This window comes from Cupressus sempervirens, chromosome 4 (assembly GCF_028749045.1).
Source record: "Cupressus sempervirens isolate cs-2001-9-10 chromosome 4, ASM2874904v1, whole genome shotgun sequence".
Classification (NCBI taxonomy): domain Eukaryota; kingdom Viridiplantae; phylum Streptophyta; class Pinopsida; order Cupressales; family Cupressaceae; genus Cupressus; species Cupressus sempervirens.
The window spans coordinates 565,616,570-565,638,017 of NC_143121.1; the positions used below are offsets into that span (position 1 = coordinate 565,616,570).

At 35.2% G+C, this 21,448-nt stretch overlaps 1 protein-coding gene across 1 annotated transcript; it reads left to right on the top strand.

The window, feature by feature from the left end:
• The first annotated feature begins 12,088 nt into the window (after positions 1-12,088).
• Positions 12,089-14,035, top strand: LOC149562464 (uncharacterized). The gene is made up of 2 exons (XM_089825949.1): positions 12,089-12,314; positions 12,378-14,035. The coding sequence occupies exons 1-2, from the start codon at positions 12,228-12,230 to the stop codon at positions 13,257-13,259; spliced, it is 969 nt and encodes a 322-aa protein (XP_089682075.1). The 5' UTR covers positions 12,089-12,227; the 3' UTR covers positions 13,260-14,035.
• Positions 14,036-21,448: the final 7,413 nt, after the last annotated feature.

Here is a 21,448-nt window from a genome sequence, read left to right on the forward strand (position 1 = left end):
TCTTGTAAGATATTGGATTATGTATTGTGGATGTCCTTGATACTACATGGATTCACTTCTTTGAGATGTGTTGAGTGGATTGGTTATAGATTTGACATTATCTTTTGCAGTGGGAGCTTCTTGGTATATATGTGGCAGGTATTGCTCTTGAGGCTTGTGATTGCAAGTTATAGATTGGATATGTCGGTGATATGAGATTTACTTGTTATACCTTTGAGGTATGGATAGTTGGATGGGTGTGGCACTTGCTATGGGTGCTATTTCAGCTATGGATATTTTAACAACTACGGATACATGTGATTACCTTTGGATCAAGTTTTTGTGCTTGGAATTTTAGTTGGTACAGGATTTTATGATCTTCTAATGCAACAGGTTGGGTGGTTTTCTCTTTGGATGGCTTCTATGTATGTCCAGTGGGAGTGGCATAATAGGAGGTGAGATCATTCATGTTTGAGATGCTGGATACTTTGATTTTTTTGCAGGTACCGGGATGGAGCACTTGGTGTATTTTGATCCATGACGGTGGATGTGTTGGGAGGGATTGTTCCCTTGTTCATTTATGTGGCTACAGATTGACCCTATGCAATGTATACAACAAGTGGGAGATTGTTGAGATAATGGGTGTTGCACACATTGCATAATATTGTTATTTTATTATTTTATTTTATTATGTAATGTTGTGCCTAGATGGATGTGCAACATGTAAAGATTCCCATGGAATATTCTTGATGAGTTGTATTGTAACATTGTGATAATATTTTATGTAATTATTTAATATTGGGAAAAAGAATTAAATGCCCAATATTAAATGTGGGGTCAGTGGGTTAGGTAGCACATGGTTTTAGCACATGGTTTATGTAATACCACTTGGTGGTTTTGTGGGACTTGCTACTATATAAGCAACCACAAGGGTAGTTGTTGTAGAGAGAGACAAGGAGAAGACAAAAGGCAAGAGTCAAGTAGGACAAGGCTTGACAGGTTAGCCAAGGGAGCATTTGTGAAGGTTGAAAGCATGGCATGGGATGTGTGGATTCATGCTTGTTCACATAGTTTGCTCGGTTGTGGCTATGGCCATGAAGGCTTCCATGGTTGTATGGCAATGGTATTTTTTGCTGAATAATACATGATGATGGATGCTTTTGGAGGCTGGATTTTTCCCTCAATGAGGGTTTCCCAGGGTATATCTTGTGTCACATTTTGTGGGTATGTTGTCTATTCTCTTGCATGTGGATTTTAATTTCGTGTTTATTTTAGATCTATTATGGGTTATGTGGAAACGGTTGTATTCTTTGTTGCCAAGTTTCCTTACATTTGCTATGAAGGATTTGGGGGCAGCAAAACAAATCCTTGGTATGAAGATTTGCAGAGATAGGAAGAATAGAACATTGATGCTATCTCAAGCTGATTATGTTGAGAAGGTGTTGCAACATTTCTCTATAGAGAATGCTAAAGCTGTTAGCACACCTTTACCTGGTCATTTGAAATTGACTAAGGAGATGTGTCCCAAGACACAGGAAGAGGAGGATAAGATGTCCAAGGTACCCTATGCTTCAGCTATAGGAAGCTTGATGTATGTTATGGTATGCACTAGGCCAGATATTGCACATGTAGTGGGAGTTGTTAGCAGGTATATGGGTCATCCAAGATTTGAGCATTGGAATGTTGTCAAGTGGATTCTTCGATATTTGAGAGGAACATCCAATAAGTGTTTACACTTTGGGGACTCTACTATTGATTTACAAGGCTATGTTGACTCAGATTTGGTAGGGGATATTGATACCGTGTGGAGTACTACAGGTTATGTCTTTACTATTGGTGGGGCAGTTATGAGCTGGGTTTCTAGGTTACAAAAGATTAATGCTCTATCCACTACAGAGGTAGAGTATGTTGCTGCTACAGAGGCAGCCAAGGAGATGATATGGCTTCAGTTCTTCTTAGAAGAATTGGGACATCCTCAGGAGGATAATTATTTTTTCACCGATAGTCAAAGTGCCATTCATCTTGCAAAGAATTCAACTTTGCATTCTAAGACCAAACACATACAGTTGTGGTACCATTTTATTCAGTCAGTTTTGGAGGATGGACAGTTAAAGCTAGAGAAGATACATACCAATGACAATCTAGTAGATATGTTGACAAAGGTTGTAACATGGGAGAAGCTGAACTCCTCTTCAGCTTCGATTGGTCTTTTTGACTAAACATGAATAAAAGAATAGCAGAGTCCAGGGTGGTTTGATCCAGTGGGAGCCCCATGTGGTAGTGGTATTGGTATAGGATCAGTCTCCAAGTGGGAGATTATTGTTTAGTGTGGAGCCTGATCAGTCCCCAAGTGGGAGATTATTAGATTATGGTGATTGATCAGGAAAGTAATGTACATACTTCATAAAAAAAAAAATTTAGGCCGTGGCCGACATGGTAGCTGACATATTTTGGCCGACATATGGCTGACATGTTATAACCCTAAAGCAGTTTAATACTTGTATAAAAGGGTTTAGGGTTGGGTATTTTTCATTATGTTGTGATGCAAAATTGGTTCTTGCGGCGGTATTGAGCTGTAAGGGATTACAGCTTGTAATCAGGTTGTAATCACTGGATTGTAATAAGATCAAACTTGCTGTTTGGTGGACATAGCCCAGGGATTGGGTGAACCAAGTTAAATCTTGGTGCCTTGTGTTCATTTCTGTGTGATCTATTATTTTTTCTGTTATTGGTTATATTTGCATGTAGTTTTTATTTCTGTCTGTGGTTTATCCTAACACATAGATCTTAGTGTTTCATCAAATTCATTGAATTTTTCCATCATTTTTTTTTGCTTGAAATGTTTGGAAACTTCACTTTGAATCCTTGTCGTAGATCACTTGTAGAAACTTTTCTTTAAAAATGACATCTCATCAATCTCATCATTTACACATTTTGACCAATCTGAAAATTCAACTATGTCAGCCTCAAAATTTGACTTTTTTAGAAACTATATAAATGTTGGCACTCAGTCATCATTGTGTTCTTATGCTTGGTCATCACTAGGTAGCTTGGTCTTTATTGTTTTGTCTTGCTCGACTTACACTGGCTCACTCGGTCTTCACTACGCTCGGTTGCTACTACATTTTCTTCATCTTTTTCGGCCATAATTATCACTAGGTTGATACTACTTGCTAGAATATCTCTTAAGTTCCTTAATCTCTATCTTCATTGACATAATAAAACTATGGCTTGGTCAAGCTAAGTGTTTTACTCAACTTCTTGTCTTCTCTTCTATATATTAACTCAACTGTCTTCTTCACTTAATATAATGATTAGACAACACATTATCTTATCAAAGACTAACTGATCAAGTGCCTATTGTAATTCTAACATACTTTCTCCTCTTTACTCAATGGCTTCACTAGTTCATCTAGTTATCTCTCTTTTCAAATCATCTTCATCAATCAATTGATATGACACTACACTATTTGCAAATGTCTCACCAGTAAGGTTTGACATCAATGATAACATAACAATTATTCCAACTATAGTTTCCAACAATTGCGATATGGCCTGCTCACCTAAGCAATTTAAAGAAGTTGAAGCCCAATACCTATAATCATGCATAAAAGGAAAGAATGCCCAATATACATTTATATGTAATAGACAATATCTAGGAGTGGTACATTGTGTAGATTGAGACACATGGGTGAGTGCATCTCTCTCCCTTAATTGCATCATACATGTCAAAAAGTGATGTAAAACATGCACATGCATCATAAACATGTAAATATGAGGTAAGTACAACTAGAAAATTATAAATATAAATAACATCATATCTTAACATATGAATTACATCATCATGAAGATAATTGTAATCATCAATTGAGAACACATGATATCTCATCGTTCTAAATATAACTATAACCATTAATTAAGAGCATATGAAGTATCATCATTATAAACAAGTAATCATTACTATCATCTAACATGATAAAATCAATTACTTTATTTATAAGAACTAAATTTTAGTAGATATAACTAAGAAACTAACATGTTTGCATGAAGATTTCAACCTTTCTTTGGAAACCTTTAGCAAGGTTCCTATTTGGGTTTGGTTGCACTACCTCCCTCTTCATCTTTGGGTGGATCCTATTTTGGAATAAAACAATGATACTTTTGGTGACTTCTTAATGATTGACAAGGACTCGTCAAATATGCTCCAATCCATCTTTTCTTAATTTCTTGTTGGGATTGATGTTATTAAGGGTTTACCCATAGAGATTGAGATCAAGTATCCTTTAGGTTCTTAGTTCCAACCTCTAGACTATGAGGGCATCCCTTTTAGATGCATAATATATTTTAAGATGGGGCATATTGTTGCCAATTGTGGGTTGTTAGAGTGGGGTTGTCATTACACAAAAAGATCGATCTATCAATGTCTAATACAACCACTCAACTTATAGTACACAGGAGGTGGTTATGCCATTGTCACAAATCTTGAGGGGAGTGTCGAATAAATTTCTTACAATCTCCCCCCTAGTGTTACCAGAGGGTCTGAAGATTCAAACCTATGACCAAGCTCTAATACTACTTGTTAGAGTGGGGTTGTCATTGCACCAAAAGGTCAATCTATCAATACCCTATACAACCACTCAACTTATATTACATGGGAGGAATTTTAGCCCTTGTAACAAACCCTAAGGGGAGCACTGAATAAATTTCTAACATGGGTTAGGGAAGTCTGAATCAAAAAAATCTTCCTCATGCTAGAAAAGTGCTTCTAATGATCATTATATGGTTTTTAAGGCTTCCCCTCATTTAAATGGAAATGCCAATGATATTGTGATTGATTCTAATAAGGGATTAGCTCTTTGGAAAATGTTTTTGTGCCATCTAATGGTGATGTGGAAGGTGGTTTTTTTGTCTCCACTAATAGTGATATAGCTAACTCTACTAGCGGTAATGTCACTATGGATCCTCCTACTCTAAAGGAGTCAATTGCCCTTGCTACAATGGGAAATATTTTTTCTTCTGTTCATGTTGTCTCTTCTCCCCTTGGTTATTCTACTTTCCCTATCATGGATCATATTATTTCTACCTCTCTCGGTGTGTCTTCCATCCCTTTCATTGCTAATGGTGTTTGATCTATCTCTCTAGGTTAGTCTTCTATCCTTGTCATTGTTGGTTCTAATAGATCCATTAATTTTTTGGCCTAGCATTCTAAGCTAGTAAAGATCAAAGAGGGATAATTTAAAGTCAAAGGAAAACATTCAAAGAAATATTCATCTCCTTCTTTTGACATGATCCCTAGTTTCCACAAGTAGGGATGTAAGGGGAAATCAAATTTTGTTGTCTTTTTCTCTATGTGGGGTGCTATGTTGATTTAGTGTTTTTCCTTTCCTTGACCACCAATTCATTTTGGTGGGGTTTGTGAGTTGTCTGGCACCCCCTTCTTTATCTTTGTATTGTTTTGTCTATGTTTCATTTATCTTTGTGGAGCATATTGTATATTGTTTGGAGTGGGTTGTAAATCCCTCATTTAAAACTTGCTTTGTTCATGGGTTTCAATGTCCCTTCGAAATCCATTTTCATTTAATCAAAAACATGTTCACAAAAAGGCCTGGTAGGGCTTAACAACAAAATCTACAATAATAGCAAAGGGGTGGGTATTACACTTGGCATGCAAAAATAAAGGCACATAGGACAACTTGAAAGTAGTTGAAAACTAAATAAATAGAAGATTAAATGAGAGGCAATGGAATATGAGAGAAGTACATATAAGTTGAAAAACAAAGAGATTTGAAAATGAGAAGAGACTGGTTATTGTGGAAGATTCATCCATGTTCACTCTACTACAAAAACTTCTAGGTTTTTCTTCTATTTATTTATAGTTCTACAAATTTCTTGATATTTCTATGGTTTAGAAATATCAATTTATTTAGATTAAATATGTATTAATATAGATATCCATAATTTTAATCTTAGACTTCCTAGAAATTAAGAAGGCATTTCTTTGTCAATTTTAACTCTTGTCATATTTTTTAGAAACATATACCTATATATACATATATGTACGTGTGTGTGTGTATGTGTGTGTGTGTGTGTGTGTGTGTGTGTGTGTGTGTGTGTGTGTGTGTGTGTGTGTGTGTGTAGAGAGAGAGAGAGAGAGAGAGGTAGGTTCAAATTTATATATCATGAGAAGTAGGCCCTCACCTAGATCCAATGAGTGCTAAGTGTTCCATTTATTCTCATGCACTACTCATGAAACATGGGGTCAATGAGTTTGACTCAAAAATCACACAGTTAAATCCTTATAGCAATATCACAATTTAACTTGCTGTGGAAATTATCTCCTACTTATCAATTTATCAAAATACTAAACAAAATTATATATATATATATATATATATATATATATATATATATATATATATATATATATATATATATATATATATATATAGAGAGAGAGAGAGAGAGAGAGAGAGAGAGAGAGAGAGAGAGAGAGAGAGGTTCAAATTTATATATCATGAGAAGTAGGCCCAACTTTGTATCAAAAAAAGTAGAAAAATGTAGTGGTTTTTTTTCCAATTCTACATTTAATATTAGACTACCTTTTGATGTAATCCATGTGTGTGAAATAGTTGACACAAGATATGTGCTAGTTATCTGAACTTAGAAAATAAATGGTACCAAATGTTGGTATTATGGGTGTTATTTGAGAGAAAGGATAGTTTTTTTTTCTATAGGTCGCTTCTAAATATCATGAGAAGTAGGCCCAACTTTGTATCAAATAAAGTAAGAAAATGTAGTGGTTTTTTTCTAATTCTGCATTTAATAGCAAACTTCCTTTTGATGTAATCCATGTGTGTGAAATAGTAGACACAAGATATGTGCTGGTTATTTGAACTTAGAAAAAAAATAGTACCAAATGTTGGTGTTTTGGGTGTTATTTGAGAGAAAGGATAGTTTTTTTTTTTCTATAGGTCACTTCTAAAATTTGAACATAAAAACCAACCAGATTCAACTTTGTTATAAGTTTTCTCTCCTTGGGCTATTTTTCTTTTTGTATTTTTATTGTGTTTCTTTATTTGCCTTACTTGTAATCTAATTTGTAGACAATAGAAAGGTTGGAGTTGGGTTAAATTCAACATCATGTTTGGGCTTATCGATGTTCATTGTTGAGTTGTGTGTACTTGGGTTCAATGGGCTAGGAAGTTGTATTAGAATGTAAACCTTTTCTGTCATGCCCACTTTTTCCTACCAAAAACTTACTTTAATTTAATAAATAAAAGACAAGATTTAGATTCAATGTTTCAGATCTATAGTAGATATTTTGCTAACATGATCTTGAGCATTAGCCAGTAGTTTCTAATGAAATAACTTACAAATTTAACACCCAAAACAATTTCTCATTTAACAAAAGCTTAACTAACATTACCATAAATAATAATAGCTTTTAGAAAAGATTTACAATATCTCAAATAACATTAGCATCATTTCTATAATTTTAATCGCAAACTTCTTCTCTCATATACAAGTTTAAATATATTATCAAAAACTTAAGATCTAATTTTCATTCATATTTATTTGCAAGATTACAACAATAATTATCAAAACCTTTCACACAAGTGCCCTTTTCCACCCTACCATAATGGCATCATGAGGCCGCTTGTGCCCTAGCCATACCCCCAGGCAAGAGAACTCATTTCAACCAAGAGATCATGGTTGCAATCCTAAGAGTTCTCTCTCTATCACATTATGAGCCAATCCTTCCACACATTATTTCATCATGATCAATAAGAACTACTCTAGATGCATATAAGATACTTATCTTTTCAAGAGCTCTCCCTTTAGATAGATCTTCATCTTCAACCAAGAGTCATTCCTCCTCTTCCTCTCCATAATTTTTCCATTCTCCCTTCCCTCCCCTTCTCTTCTCCATCCAAAAAAAATGAATCCCCCTATCTGTCTTCCTACCTTCTTCTTAAAACTTGAACTATCACTTGTTATCTGCATTATTTTAATGATGGCACAAGGCTCTATGTCCTCCATTGTCTCCCACTTACCATTTTTGCCACCTTTGAAGTGGGGCCATTTTGAGGTGTCATAATGGAATTTTTAACCATGATTTGACCTTCAACTAACCCCCAACCCTAGGTAGTATAAGTGGGTTAGGTTATTTTAAACCAAAATGCACTCTAGGGTCCATTTTAACCCCTCTAAAGTCCAACTTTAGTTCATATCCGATTTTACAAGAAGTTTTGCATTGAGGTAGACTTTGGTTGTTGTACAAGAGTTGGCATATTTTTTCCTCGAAGGTCTTCATAATCATCCACTACACAAATTCAAATTTAACATCAATAACCCAAACATATAAATATAAGACTGTAAACATTAATACATATCCCTGAATTAACCATAGATCAACCCATTAGATCAATATCATATTCCAACATCATTTTCTTAAAAATCATTTGCATATGAAATTCATTTATAAATAAGTATCATTCTTTCGACTCTAACTGCTTCTCTAATTACAATCTTTTTAAGAATAATAATGACATTAATAATTCATAGCATATGTATCAAAACACCTTACACACATATTAATCAAGTTCTTACAATTGAGTCTAAGTCTAGAATGATATGGGGTATTACATACTCCCCCCCTTGTCCTTGACTTCCTCCTGGAAGTTACCAATGTTTATTGCATCATTCCCATCTTTAGATTACTATTCACATCAATGATCTTTTCTTTTAAATTGATTGGCAATTTCTTACACATTTATAAATTCATCATGCATAAATACTTATTCTCACTAATTATAGGATTCAACTCATAACATATGTTAGAATAAAATAATGAGTATCACCAATATTCACTATGTTATCTACATTTGAATCATTTCTATACTTTATTTTGAACTAAAAATGATACATAATTCAATTCAACAAAATAATCACATATCATGGAAAGATTTATATACAATCACATAGAGATCATGTTATTACAATAGTCATGTAATTTTTTCTAATAACAAAATAAATATGATTTTTTTTCTAAGCCAAACAAATTATATTGAAATCAAATTAATGGTTTTTTTTTTCAAGTTCTTACATGGACAAGACCTTATATTTTCCAAACTAATGAATGTTAGAGGGGATTGCTCTACCAATCTTGATCCGCAGGCAAGTATGAGACTACTGCCCAACTTGTCTTATCTTGTCCCATTTCATTTGACTGATTGGTGGACCTTTTCCAGTGACATATATAATTTGATATATTTTTGTTTTTAGTATGTTCAAATATAAAACTTATTGAAATTTCCAATCAACACTTGATTATTTTTATATATTTTTTTTAATGGAAAAACATGAACAATTTCACTCTAAATTGTTAAAGTATAGAATAGAATGCCTAGCTGTAGCGCTTTTAAAGTTGAACGACACCACTAATGCTTAGGCCAACATTCTTTTAAGTTTTCTTCATTTGTTAAATGCCATTCTATTTACTTCTTAACAATGAATTGAATTTTATTATCAACTCAAATCAATCTTGTTGCAAACACATTTTTGTTAAGTTTCGATATGAAAATTTTACTTTGACCCCCTTATTGAAATTTGTCTGAAATAGTTTAAAAGAAAAAAAAAGAAAAAGACCACATGGTCTAGTGGTAGGGAAAAAATACAAAATGGGACATCATGTGTTTGACCCCCCTTAAATATTCTTTTTAATATGATTTTTATCTTATTTTTAGAATAAAAGATTTTTTATGTGTATTCACTGCTGAAAAGAGATAATATGTGAATTGAAATTCATTTAGAAAATATGGATATATATTCTTTTTTACTTGTTTTGTATGTGAGAGAATCTTTGGGAAAGGACACTAAATATGGGTAGACAAAGAAGGGTAGATATTCACTTTTCGTCTATCTGCTAGCAGAAATCTAGTAATGAAATTATTAGGCCCAAGCTTTGGAAACACATGTTTGTTTAAATATGTTGATTATTTGTGCTTTCTCTCTGTCATATCTTTGTTAGTTCTAGTAAGACTTATGCGGAAAGTAGATAGTTTACAACTTGTACTAAATTCCTTAAGATCCATCAATGCCAAGTTGTTAGATTTCTCATGCAGGGTTGATGTGCTCTCATTTTAGGACGAGCCCCAAAGAAGCTAACCATTTTCTAATTAGGTGAAAAAAGAACTTAGACCACACTCCTATTTCAAGATTTGTGGATGAACTAATGTCCAATGACATAGGAGACTAGAGCAAGAAAATGGATGATAGATAGTTCGATGACATATTGATATCTTGTTTCATTGCAACCTTTTGTTCATGTATTTGTATATTTATGATGTATGATGTGATGCTTGAAATCCTTGATGTATTGGTTTCACATGTATTGTAATTGGATTAAACTTCTCTGTTCAATATAATGGTTGACTTCATTATATTGTACCTTTACTTGATTTGATGTTGTTGAAAAGATTGGGTCAAAATAATGTAATTATCTTATTTAAGAAATGAGAATTTCTATGTTGAGTAGTCTTAGCGATTGACCGACTAAGACTATTGTTCAACTTATCCAATCTTTTAGATTTTGTGTCACTTTGTGGTAATTTCAATCTTTACACTTTATACTTATCCTCAACATCATCTTTTTATCCAAATTTAACATTTTCTTTTGCAATTCCAAATTTGACATTTAACAAACTTACATATCTTGTTTAAATTACTTTTTTTTCCCATCTCCTAGTCATGTCTATTGGAATCCCACTAGGATTGTTTATTGTAGAACTAGAAGTTTATTTGTTTATTTCTTTCTTAACTTGTAAGGATGACCTTGCATTAGGCGTCGCTCTCAAGACAAAAACGTGACTAGTTTAAAGAACAAAAAAATTTACATAAAAAAAAGGTGCCAACATAGTAGTGGTTATCAAAAATAAGGCAGAGGCACAAATTGTGGAAACTTAATGTATTTAATGTTTTTAAATATCTAAAGATATCTCAACATAAGAATAAATAATACATTCGTATGATATATAAATGATAGAGATGAGATTTTCATAATCTATAATGAATGGAGAGATTGGCTTCTAGATTTTATTGTGTGAACTATTTTGCATCAACATTTCAAATCATATCCATATCTATTATTAGAATGAAAAAGCTCTGCAAAAAGAGCAAATCCTAAATAATCAATAAGTAATACAAAACAAGAAACTTTATCTCTTTGTGCTAAGAGAAAATGAAATCTGTGGAAAGAGAGAAAAATCTAAATAATCAATAAGTAATATAAAACAAGAAACTTTATCTCTTTGTGCTAAGAGAAAACGAAGCAGAAGTTGGAGAAAGAAGGATGACCACCCTCCTCCTCCTACTAGTATTTGACTACATAGGAGTCTCTCATTTGGGGGATATGCCCATGTTGAACAATGCATGTATATTTCTTTAGTTTCTAGTTTGTGAAACAAGATTTATATAACGATTGTGTATTATTTTTTGATTTCTCTATAAATATGTTTATGGTTTAATTTAAACAATTAGTCTATTTCATTATATATATATATATATGCCCAACACATCGCTCCTATCCTATAACTTCACATTAAGACGAGAATCTTCAAGATTTGTAGTGCTTTGAAAATATGGACTTATTTGACAATGTGAAAGAGCCAATAGGAACGTACGGTCTTCAAATTTACCCTGAAATATGTTTTGTAACGCCTTTTCAAGTTGGAATTTCGTTTTGTCAGATTCGTAGCAGGGGGCGTTTTGTCAGATTCGTAGCAGGGGGAGCCCATCCCCGTTATTTTTAGAGTAGAAAGCCTCTCAAATTAACCTTCATTAAATGTGTCTCGAGATTCCAACCGTATTTGGGGCATTTTGCAGAGAAGGGCCCCACCACCGGTCAAAGATTTCTATGTTTTACCGGAGCCCTGTCGCTTTCACTAATGCGGTCAGACCATCAACAGTGCCACATCACCTCAGTCAACGATAACAAAGCAACGGCTTACATCGCAGAAATCTGACGGACCAGATCATGCCACGACTTCTTCCGGTATCATCCCGCCTTGATTTTTTTTTATATATTTACTAATATAACAATCGTTTCCCTGGTGCGGCCTGGGCGGTTTGCGAGATGAAAGAGCTAGATTGATAGAGAAACCAACCAAAATGGCATGAATACAGTAAGATTCTAGAGCTTCAGTTCTGTTAAATACGAGGAACTAGTGAAAAAATGTGTTTTTCAGGTAATGGAAGGCCCGGAGTCGTCTGAAGCAAGCAGCAGTAGCAGAAAGAATGGCAGAAATGCTTATCCAGGGTTAAACAGGATGAATACAGTAAGTTTCTAGAGCTTCGCTTCTGTTTAATCTGAAGAATTAGTGAATAATTTTGTTTCTCAGGCTATGGAAGGCTCGGAATCGTCTGAAGCAAGCAGCAAGAGCAGAAGCAATGGCAGAAATGGATATTTAGGGTTAAACAGGCTTCATTCTGGGAAGATCAGCAAGGTGGTGAAACGCAGCATAATTCAGCCGCCCAAGCAGCAGGCGCCTCTGTACACCATTGACAAGGATGATTTTCGCAGTATTGTTCAGCGCCTCACTGGTTCCCATGCTGCTCCACAGCCCCATAATCCGCCTCAATCTTCATCTCCACCCTCAAATCCTACCCCGCCGCGGCTGCAAAGACCAAAGCCGCCTCCGCTCCAATCCGTTTTTTCCTTCAGTAATCTCGTCACAAATCCTGATCTGGCAACCATGAAATCCGTCTCCTCCTCATCTTTTCAGCCAAAACAGCAAAATTTCGTCGCTCCGGTAGCCATTAGCACCGCCGCTGGGGTTTCAGCGCCCGTGCCGTTGCCTTCTTTCCAAAGTTGTTCTTCATCGGGTCTTTCTTTGCCGATGTATTCGCACTTTCAGTCGCTAGCTCCCTCCAGAGGTGCCTGGGCCAACCCTACGGTTCCTCACATGACCGAGTCCTCCAGCTTTGGCGCCCCTTCGCATTTCACTCAGAAGCAGAGTACTTCGCCGCTCTCGCCCCTGTTTATGCCCTCGCCTGCAGTGAACAGCCAGCAGCAATTTCCGTATGTTTCGCCGTTGCCTTCACCCGGCTCGCAGTTTCAGCTTTCTCAGTTAATGGCGGGGTCGCAGGTTCCATTCTCGCCGGGGTCCTTCGTGACGCTTTCGCCTTCGGAGCAATTTCAATTCGGACAGTTGCCTCCTGCTTCACCTGGTTCTCTCTTCCCGCTGTCACCGGCTGCTCACTTTCGCTTTCCTTCATTTTAGAATCAGCCTTCCTTGAGTCATTTCGTTGATACATAATTTCATTTCGTAAAGATTCACGAAATTTTTACAGTGAAGATCCAGTTTTCTGTTCTTCCTTTCAGCGGCATGTCCGTTATTTCATTTCATGAAGATTCACGATATTTTTGCTGTAAAGATCAGGTTTTCGGTTCAGATTTCTGTCAGCGGCTGCTCCTTTTCACAATATTTTCGCCGTAAAGACCCTCTTCTCTGTTCCTGCTGTCATAAGCTTCTCAGTTTCGCAATATTTTCGGTGTACAGATCCGGTTTCCTGTACCTCCTGTTACCGACTGGTCACTTTCGCTGCTCTTCATTTTAGAAGCGGCCCTGCTTGCATCATTTCTCTGATAAATACTCTCATTTCGTAAAATTTCACAATATTGTCGCTGTAAAGATGCGATTCTCTTTTCTTCCTCTTACGGCCGGCTGCTGTTTATGATTTTCTTAGAAGCGGCCCTGCATGCATAACTTCTCTGATACATTCTTTCATGTCATAAAATTTTACAATATTCTGGTTGTGAAGATCCGTTCCTCTGTTCTTCCTGTCACTGGCTGCTTAGTTTCGCTGTTTGTCATTTTAGAAGCAGCCCTGCTCGCTGCAGTCTCTGGTACATTCTTTCGTATCATAAAGTTTCACAATATTCTCGTTGTAAAGATCCGGTGTTGTTCATATTATGAGGCCGTGCTTGCATCATTTCTCCGATACAGACGTTAATATCATAAGAACATACAATATTCTAGGTTTAAAAATTCAAAAATTCTGGCTCTCTGTTCCGCTCACCCTCATTTTCTTCTTGAAAGAAACTCTCCTCGCATTATTCTTTCACGTCGTAAAATTTAACAATGTTGTCGTTGTAAAGATTCGTTTTCTTCCATTTTTTTTTAAGTCACAGTAATAACTTAGTGGTACACATATTCTACTTGTAAAGATATCCAGTTTTCTTCCATTTTTCTTGAAGGCACAGCACTTCAGTGGTATAAATGTTTTCGTTGTAAAGATCCGGTTTCTTGCATTTTCTTTTGGACACAGCAATTCAGTGGTTTAAGTATGATTCAATGGAACCGGAAAATTTGAGCAGTCTATTTCATTGTGCTCAGAGAAGCCATTTTCAATGCGTAAGAGCTCTCCTACCGTTCATTATTGTTAGTTTTGAAGTTCATTTTTTTCTGGACTAAGTCTGGGATTTAGGTGATCTGCATGTTGATCAGCTAAATTGTCGCTGTTTGTGAATGGTATTTGAGCCACGTATTTTGTAAGATGTCACATCTGTCGACCACCAAACGGATCAAAATATTTTGCTGCACATTAACTTGTTTAGAATTAAGAAGCGTTTTGAGGACGTTTCTATTATTGGTGTTTCCACGGCGGAAAACTCTGGACAAGTTTTTGAATCACATCAAACAAAATTTCTAGTTTATTCGTACCAAGAAAAACTGTTCCTTGGAGATGATTTTCCTGTATATGTGTTTTGGGTTCTTAAGCAATCTCTTTTACGACGACCAAAAGCTCTTTATCTTTATCCGGTCTGAGTATATTTATTGAGCTGCGTGTCCGCTCCAACAATTTATTTATTGAGTATTAAAGATAAGCGATAAGTTTTAAAAAATTCACGGATTGTTTAAATTAAAAAGTAATTTTTGGTGTGCTTGATCTTTGTGCTTGAAACGTGCTTTGGATGTCCGTAATTCAACATTATCGATGAGTGGCTGTTGCGTTCGCTATTTTGGTCAAAGCAAGACTTTTGTTTGCATTTGAAAAGTATATACTCGAGCACTTTTTCTTTTCATTTCACAATCATTTTACTGTTTGATGTTTTCCAAAAGTTCTGATTGGTTGGCACAAATAGTAGTAGCCAGTAGCCACACGATATAAGTATCTTCCTTGAAGTGGAAACTTACATCTACATATCAAATATTCGTTCCATCTCTTAAAGTTTGTTTCCATTCTTTGTTTTTTAAGTTATGATGGTAGGTAAGTTGCTTTGAAAAAAAAAACATTTCTATTTATTCTTTATTAACTCAAGTTTTTTGGTTGTGGGAATTTTCTTATTTAAGATTTAATATATTTTTGTAAATATAAATCAATCTTATGTTTAGGTGGGAGATGTTTAAATTTATTTTTATTAGTTTAATTTGGTCTATAAATTTATCATAGTAATCTAGTTATTTTTTAATATGAATTGATTTGGGAAAAAAAACTTTCTTATCATATATAATATGATTTAATCAACTTAAAATAAATTAGAAACACCAAGGAAAAGTGGAGGAAGGATAATACATTCATAGATAAAGTAAATGCTAATTATAACTTAAAAGGACAATAGGAATTTAATAACCTTGCAAAACCCTAACTTTTCCCAAATTTCTATGATTAGTACATGACAAATTACCACGATATGAGTGTTTTAATGGATAGATGAGGTTCTACTATTGACTTTGGTATAATGCCCTAAGTTTCATTAAAGACCATAATCTTTTATTAAGTAAAATAGGTTTTAAAGGGACCGTGAAACCCAAATACAAAGTGGGTGCAAAGCAAGACAACCTGCAAACTAAACTAAAAGATATATAATAAGCGCACAAAGAAAAAATAGGCCAGAGACACAATAGGACACAAACAAATGAAGGGGAGCCTAAATTTCATAACCCCCACCCACATGGACTGTTGGTCAAAAAAGACTAAGCTCTTAATAAAGTCACCACCCAACAAAATGAAAAAAAGATAACAACAATAAGATTTCCCCTTAGCCCCCAACTTGTGGGCTTCAAGAGAAGAATTGGATGGAAATTTCTTTGAATGTTTGCCTTTAATTGCAATCCATCCCTCCTCAATCTTGGCTGCTACATAGTGTCAATCCAATGAATCAGTAGAGTTGTTAGAATCGACAACTCCTACACCTTTAATGACAGAGCCAGTAGTATCACAACCAGTAGTACCAGATCCACTATTTAGGAAAGGGCCAAAAACATTAGACCTTCCCTTACTAGCCACTAAACTAATAAACTTGTCATTTCCAACAACAATAGGCTCTTCAACATCAAGTTGGATAGAGCCAACAACATTTTATAATCAACAACAACAACTAAAGTAACTCCAGAGGCATCATGAACAAAGCTAGCCACATGAGGGACCATAGTAGCAACATCCACCTAACCTAGACCAACTATCAACAAATGATTAAGAGAAGGGATAATATCTCCTTGATGATCAACAATAGCCTCAAAGGGAACTTCCACCTCAGATGAAGGCTTCTTGGACACCATATAATGTTGCAACAAAGCACCCTTCCACCATGAGGAGGGTTTCTTAGATTTGACCTTGTTAGCCTCACACTTTGTTGCAACATGCCTAGTGTTGAAGCAAATCATGCATCTAAACGGAAGACCTACATAATCTAAAGAATGAATCCAAGAGCTAATCAAACTACACATTAATATCTACGAGAAGGCCTTTGGACGCATCAATATCAATAAGAATCTGAGCATAGGTGGAATGCAATATATCATAGGACTTTGAGTCCACCATTAAAAATTTGCCTAAAGCCTCTCCTACTTCCTCATGAACAGAATCATGCCGAAGATGAATAGGTAGGGCAGGAAGCTTACCCATATAAGTATTTTGCAGAATGATTTAGTGGCAAGGTTAAAGTCCTTGTGCCAAGGTTTTATCATCAAAGGGAAGCAATTCTCCCATGTGAAGAAATGTTCACATAGAATGGTTTTCCTATCATCCACACTCTCAAATCTAGCAATAAAGAAACCTTTTACCATAGAAAAGATCTTAACAATATTAGTTAGATATGGCTCTTAGTGTTTTGCAATCCAAGCTTGAAGCTCCTTTAGAGATGATCAAAAGCCCCTGAAATGAAAAATAATCACATCCCCCTCAAGGGTTGCAAACCTTTTCTCAATCTTTGAAATTGTATCTTTATAGAAATTAATTGTGATGGATTTATGGGTTAGGAAGGATTTAGAGACAAGCTTAGTACAAGCCATCAAACCTCCACCTTTAATAGATTGGGTGTAAAAGGGCTTGTTGGCCTAGTTTTTCACCTTTCATAATTTTGTTGCATTTCATAGTGAAAACCCAATGGTTTTGTGTTTTAAGAGATAAGGTGTGTGAAAAACCCTAGATGAAATTTCTAAGTTTCATGAAACCCTTATCATTTTGCCCTAGTTTTCAAAAATTCAAAAAGTATTGTTTTATTTTGAAAATTACATGGCAGGCTTTTTGTTTAAAAAAATTCTTTTTCCTTTTCCGTATTTATTTTAAAATACTTTCCCAAAATCTTTTGTTTATTAACCTTCATTTTAGCCATGGCTTTAACCCTGTGTTAATTCCTTAATGTTCTTTGGAAGTGTTTTTAATCGTGGTAGGGTTTACCTTTGCAAACCATTGATTAAAGAAAGATCAACGATGAGCACTTTCCCACATTATGAACTTGCTTGACCTTTAGAAAATGTGGGGAAGTGTCTACATGACACATAGCCCATGATGATGTGAGTTCCTTAATGAACCAAAAAAGTTGGATGTGTCAAAAAAAGTTTAGGGTTGTCAGACGGTTGTCAAGACACGCTGGAAAATTTGAGCCATTTCAATGGTCATTGCTAACTAGATTGCAAATAGGGAAAATCTTATGGGACCGTTGATCGTTTGAAAATCAATGGAGAGCACTTTCCTGCTTTATGAAAGTGTCTGATGTTTAACAAAAGTGGGGAAGTGCCTGATTGACATGTTGACAAGTGGGGCTAGTCATTCAAAAGGTCATCTTGTCATGCTGAGTTGAGATGCATGTTGAAATGGCTTATACCAATTTGTTGAATGGTCTATGTGTTTATTGAGCTAGAGGGTGACTATATCAATGGGCCCAAAATATTAAAAGTAGATATAGAAAATTCTAAAAGTTTTCATTATTGTCGATCTTAGAAAGATCAATGATCAACACTTTCCTGCAATTTGAAATTTCTCAAACTTTAGCAAATGTGGGGAAGCGCCTTGTTAACACGTGGCCAGTTTCATAAAAGGTTAACATAGTCATTTGGGTTTCAAGCTAAGTCATTTGATTCTTGAAGATCAGTGGTGGAATTTCAAATTTCACGGCACGACATAAAATATGACTATTGAAGCATTAATTCTTATCAATGCTATCTCATACGAGGTTAATGTTGTAGTAAGAATTCCAATTTTCCATTATTGAACAGTAAGGTTGGAGAATTCTCATAGAGAAAAGATTTTTAGAGCTAAGGGAAAAAATTTCCAAGGGTTTCAATTTACTACTAAGCAATTTTCAGAGGACAAAGAAAAGAAAATCGAGTAAGTCTTTTGGGTTTCTAGAAAATTGAGAAGTTACATTCGTAGTAGGATAATTATCAAACATGCCTCCACGAAGGGATTTTTAGGGAAGGTAGATTATTTAAAAAGAGTTGTGCATGACGATTTCCTAGAGCAAATTCCACAATCCATGGATGAGCTTGTTAGGGGAAAAGAGTTTATTTTGAAGAACCCTAAGTTATTGGTTAGTGAGGGTTTTTATGAAAAAGCAAACTGGTAGAGGGATGCCAAAGTATCTATTGGAGAATTAGAGCTTTTATGAAAATGGTTTGCAAAAAGAAGACTAGATACTCCCTTGAATAATGTATGGGAATTTGACATAGGGAAATTAATTATCCTGGGAGTTTTCTTTGATGATGATTTTCTTGCAATAATGTCAAAGAAATATGATCTAATTACCAGGATTGTGAAGAATCATGCTAGTGATAATCTTTTTAAGGTTTCACTAGAATTGATCAAAGAGGTCTTTAAGTTCAATCCTAACCATGCAGTCCATGAAAAGATAGATATGGAAGACCTCTAGGCTAGGTATGATGCAAAAACAAGTATATCTAAGGGGAGGACCATTACAAGAGCATTTTTTCAGAATAGGATCATTGCCCCTGGTTACACCAAACAATCTAGAGCCTTTGTTGAAAAAGTATTTCAACCCTAGAGCATAGGTGTTGTATATTTCTCTGTGCAAAATCTTTGGCATAGATGAGCAAGACCACATCCCATGTTCCATTCTCTTCATCATTGCTCAAACTTTTCAACTATGATATGAGTTCAAATTTTGACTTTGCTACTATCTTGGTAGAAGAAATTCATACTGGGTTAATAAGTATTGCAAAGGCTATGGTTAATTAGCCCTTTTGTTGGTACTTCATGCTAATGTATATCTGTTTGTATAAGGAAGTTACCTTTTTCTCTAAAGAAATGAAGTTGGGATTGGAAAGAGATGGAGAAAAGCTCCCTGTCCAATTGTGGAGTGTAGACATGACATGGGAGGTGACTAATGCTAGTTTTGTCAGATTTGATAGGTATTTTGCTTCCAGGCTTAGAATGTTGTTAATAGGGGATAGCCCTAAAATACCACAACCTCTATTAGAATTGATTAGACCAAAAGATCATGCTAAAGGGTTGATGGTGAGTCACAATTGGGGAGACATCATCTCATATGTAGTGTCTACTATTTTCAAAGTTTATCATTTTCTGGGAAAACCACATGTGCTACCCTATCAAGTTCCTTTGAAAGTAGGGATTGCTAAGCTTCTATGGTAGATAGGATCAGTCGAAGAAAGAGAGTTATTGTGAAAATCTAAAGGTACTTTATTTCCCCAAATTACTATTGTGCACAATTTTGTTTTTGTCAAGAAGGGATGGAGGCACTTGGAGAAATTTTTAGACAAGTATCAAATGACTCAATCCCATGCCCATTTTATAGACTAGGAGGGATCTTATGATCTATTTAGAGAAAGAACTAAGGCAAAAGCTCTAAACAAATGGTATACTTTCTAGAGGATGTAGTTAGAAATACGTTATCATTACAAGAGCAAGAAATTAGGCAAGAGAAGTGGAAAGTATACAACAAAGTCCTAGATTTTATAAATGCCTTTGAGCCAAATTATGATCCCCTAGTTGATAGAAAATATTGGGTATGAAAGTAGATATGTTGATGGATAACTTTGTGGGGATTATGAAAACTTTGAATGAAAAGAAGGAAATTATGACACAAGCATACCCTAACAAGGCCATTGAGGTGGAAAAGAAATTGGCAAGTAAAATGATTTTGAACCCAGGGCAATATACATTATAGAAAAGAGTTAGGTACATAGTGGCTAGGAGTGTACAACTTGTTCCTCCATATAAAAGACCAAGTTCTGAAAGCCCACCTGCTACACATGCACTTAAGAAACAAAAATTGGAGCAAGGATCATCTTCTAGGGTTGAAGAGTATTCACCTACCTAGACCCCACTTAGGATAGATGATGAAATATCCTTAAGAGAATAGTTGAGACTGATAGGAGGGGAGAGGGATATTGTAGTTACAACTACAGATATAAAAGGAGTACTTGAGGAACCTCCTATGCCAACACTAGCTCTCACTATGGGAGATTACAGAGGTAAGGAAATAGATCCTATAATAACACATGTTTCTAAAAAAATTATTGATGATGAGAGTTTTGTTAGGTCTAGATCATTTGCTCAATTTTTATGGAGGAGAAATATTGACAATTTTGAGGCCAAGTGTAAAATACTCAAAGCAGAGCAACCTAACAAAAGGGACTCTAAAATTGAAGATGAAATCAAAGCTAGTTTCATGGAAGAGTTTGCACATATAACCCCTAAAAGTGGGATACAGTTGTTGAAAGATTCAAGAATTTTGATTTTACCTTAATGGGACATTGCAAATGCCATGATTTTTGATGCTATAAGATAAGAAAAAGATACTCAGTTTAAAACTAAAGAAGAAGTCTTGTAGGTCCATAAGGGATTAAAATATAGTGATGATCATTAGCCATTGGTGATATGTTCTATTGAGAAGAGGGATAAGACTAGGATGCAAGAAGCTTCAGATGTTGAACATACATGTAACCTCATAGTCTACAAGATAGAAGAGGTAGATAGTGAAAAGGTATAAAAAATGGCTAAAGAAATGGTAGATTTTGGAGTTGTTGCTGCAAAAGACAAGAATAAATTCCTAGAGCTCAATGTTAAATTTGAAGAGATGTTAAAGGCATATGAGGAGAGAGGAAATAGGATGCATCAATTGGAGGCTTAGGTGGCCCAAATGGATAAGCAACTTGGAAAGAGAAAAGTGGGAGAATCTAGCTAGCCCAGGATTGCTTATCTTCAT

Coding starts and splice junctions, on each gene's coding strand:
- LOC149562464 (XM_089825949.1), top strand. CDS start 12,228: ATGGAAGGCCCGGAGTCGTCTGAAGCAAGCAGCAGTAGCAGAAAGAAT. Junction 12,315..12,377: donor GGTTAAACAGGATGAATACA/GTAAGTTTCTAG, acceptor TTTGTTTCTCAG/GCTATGGAAGGCTCGGAATC.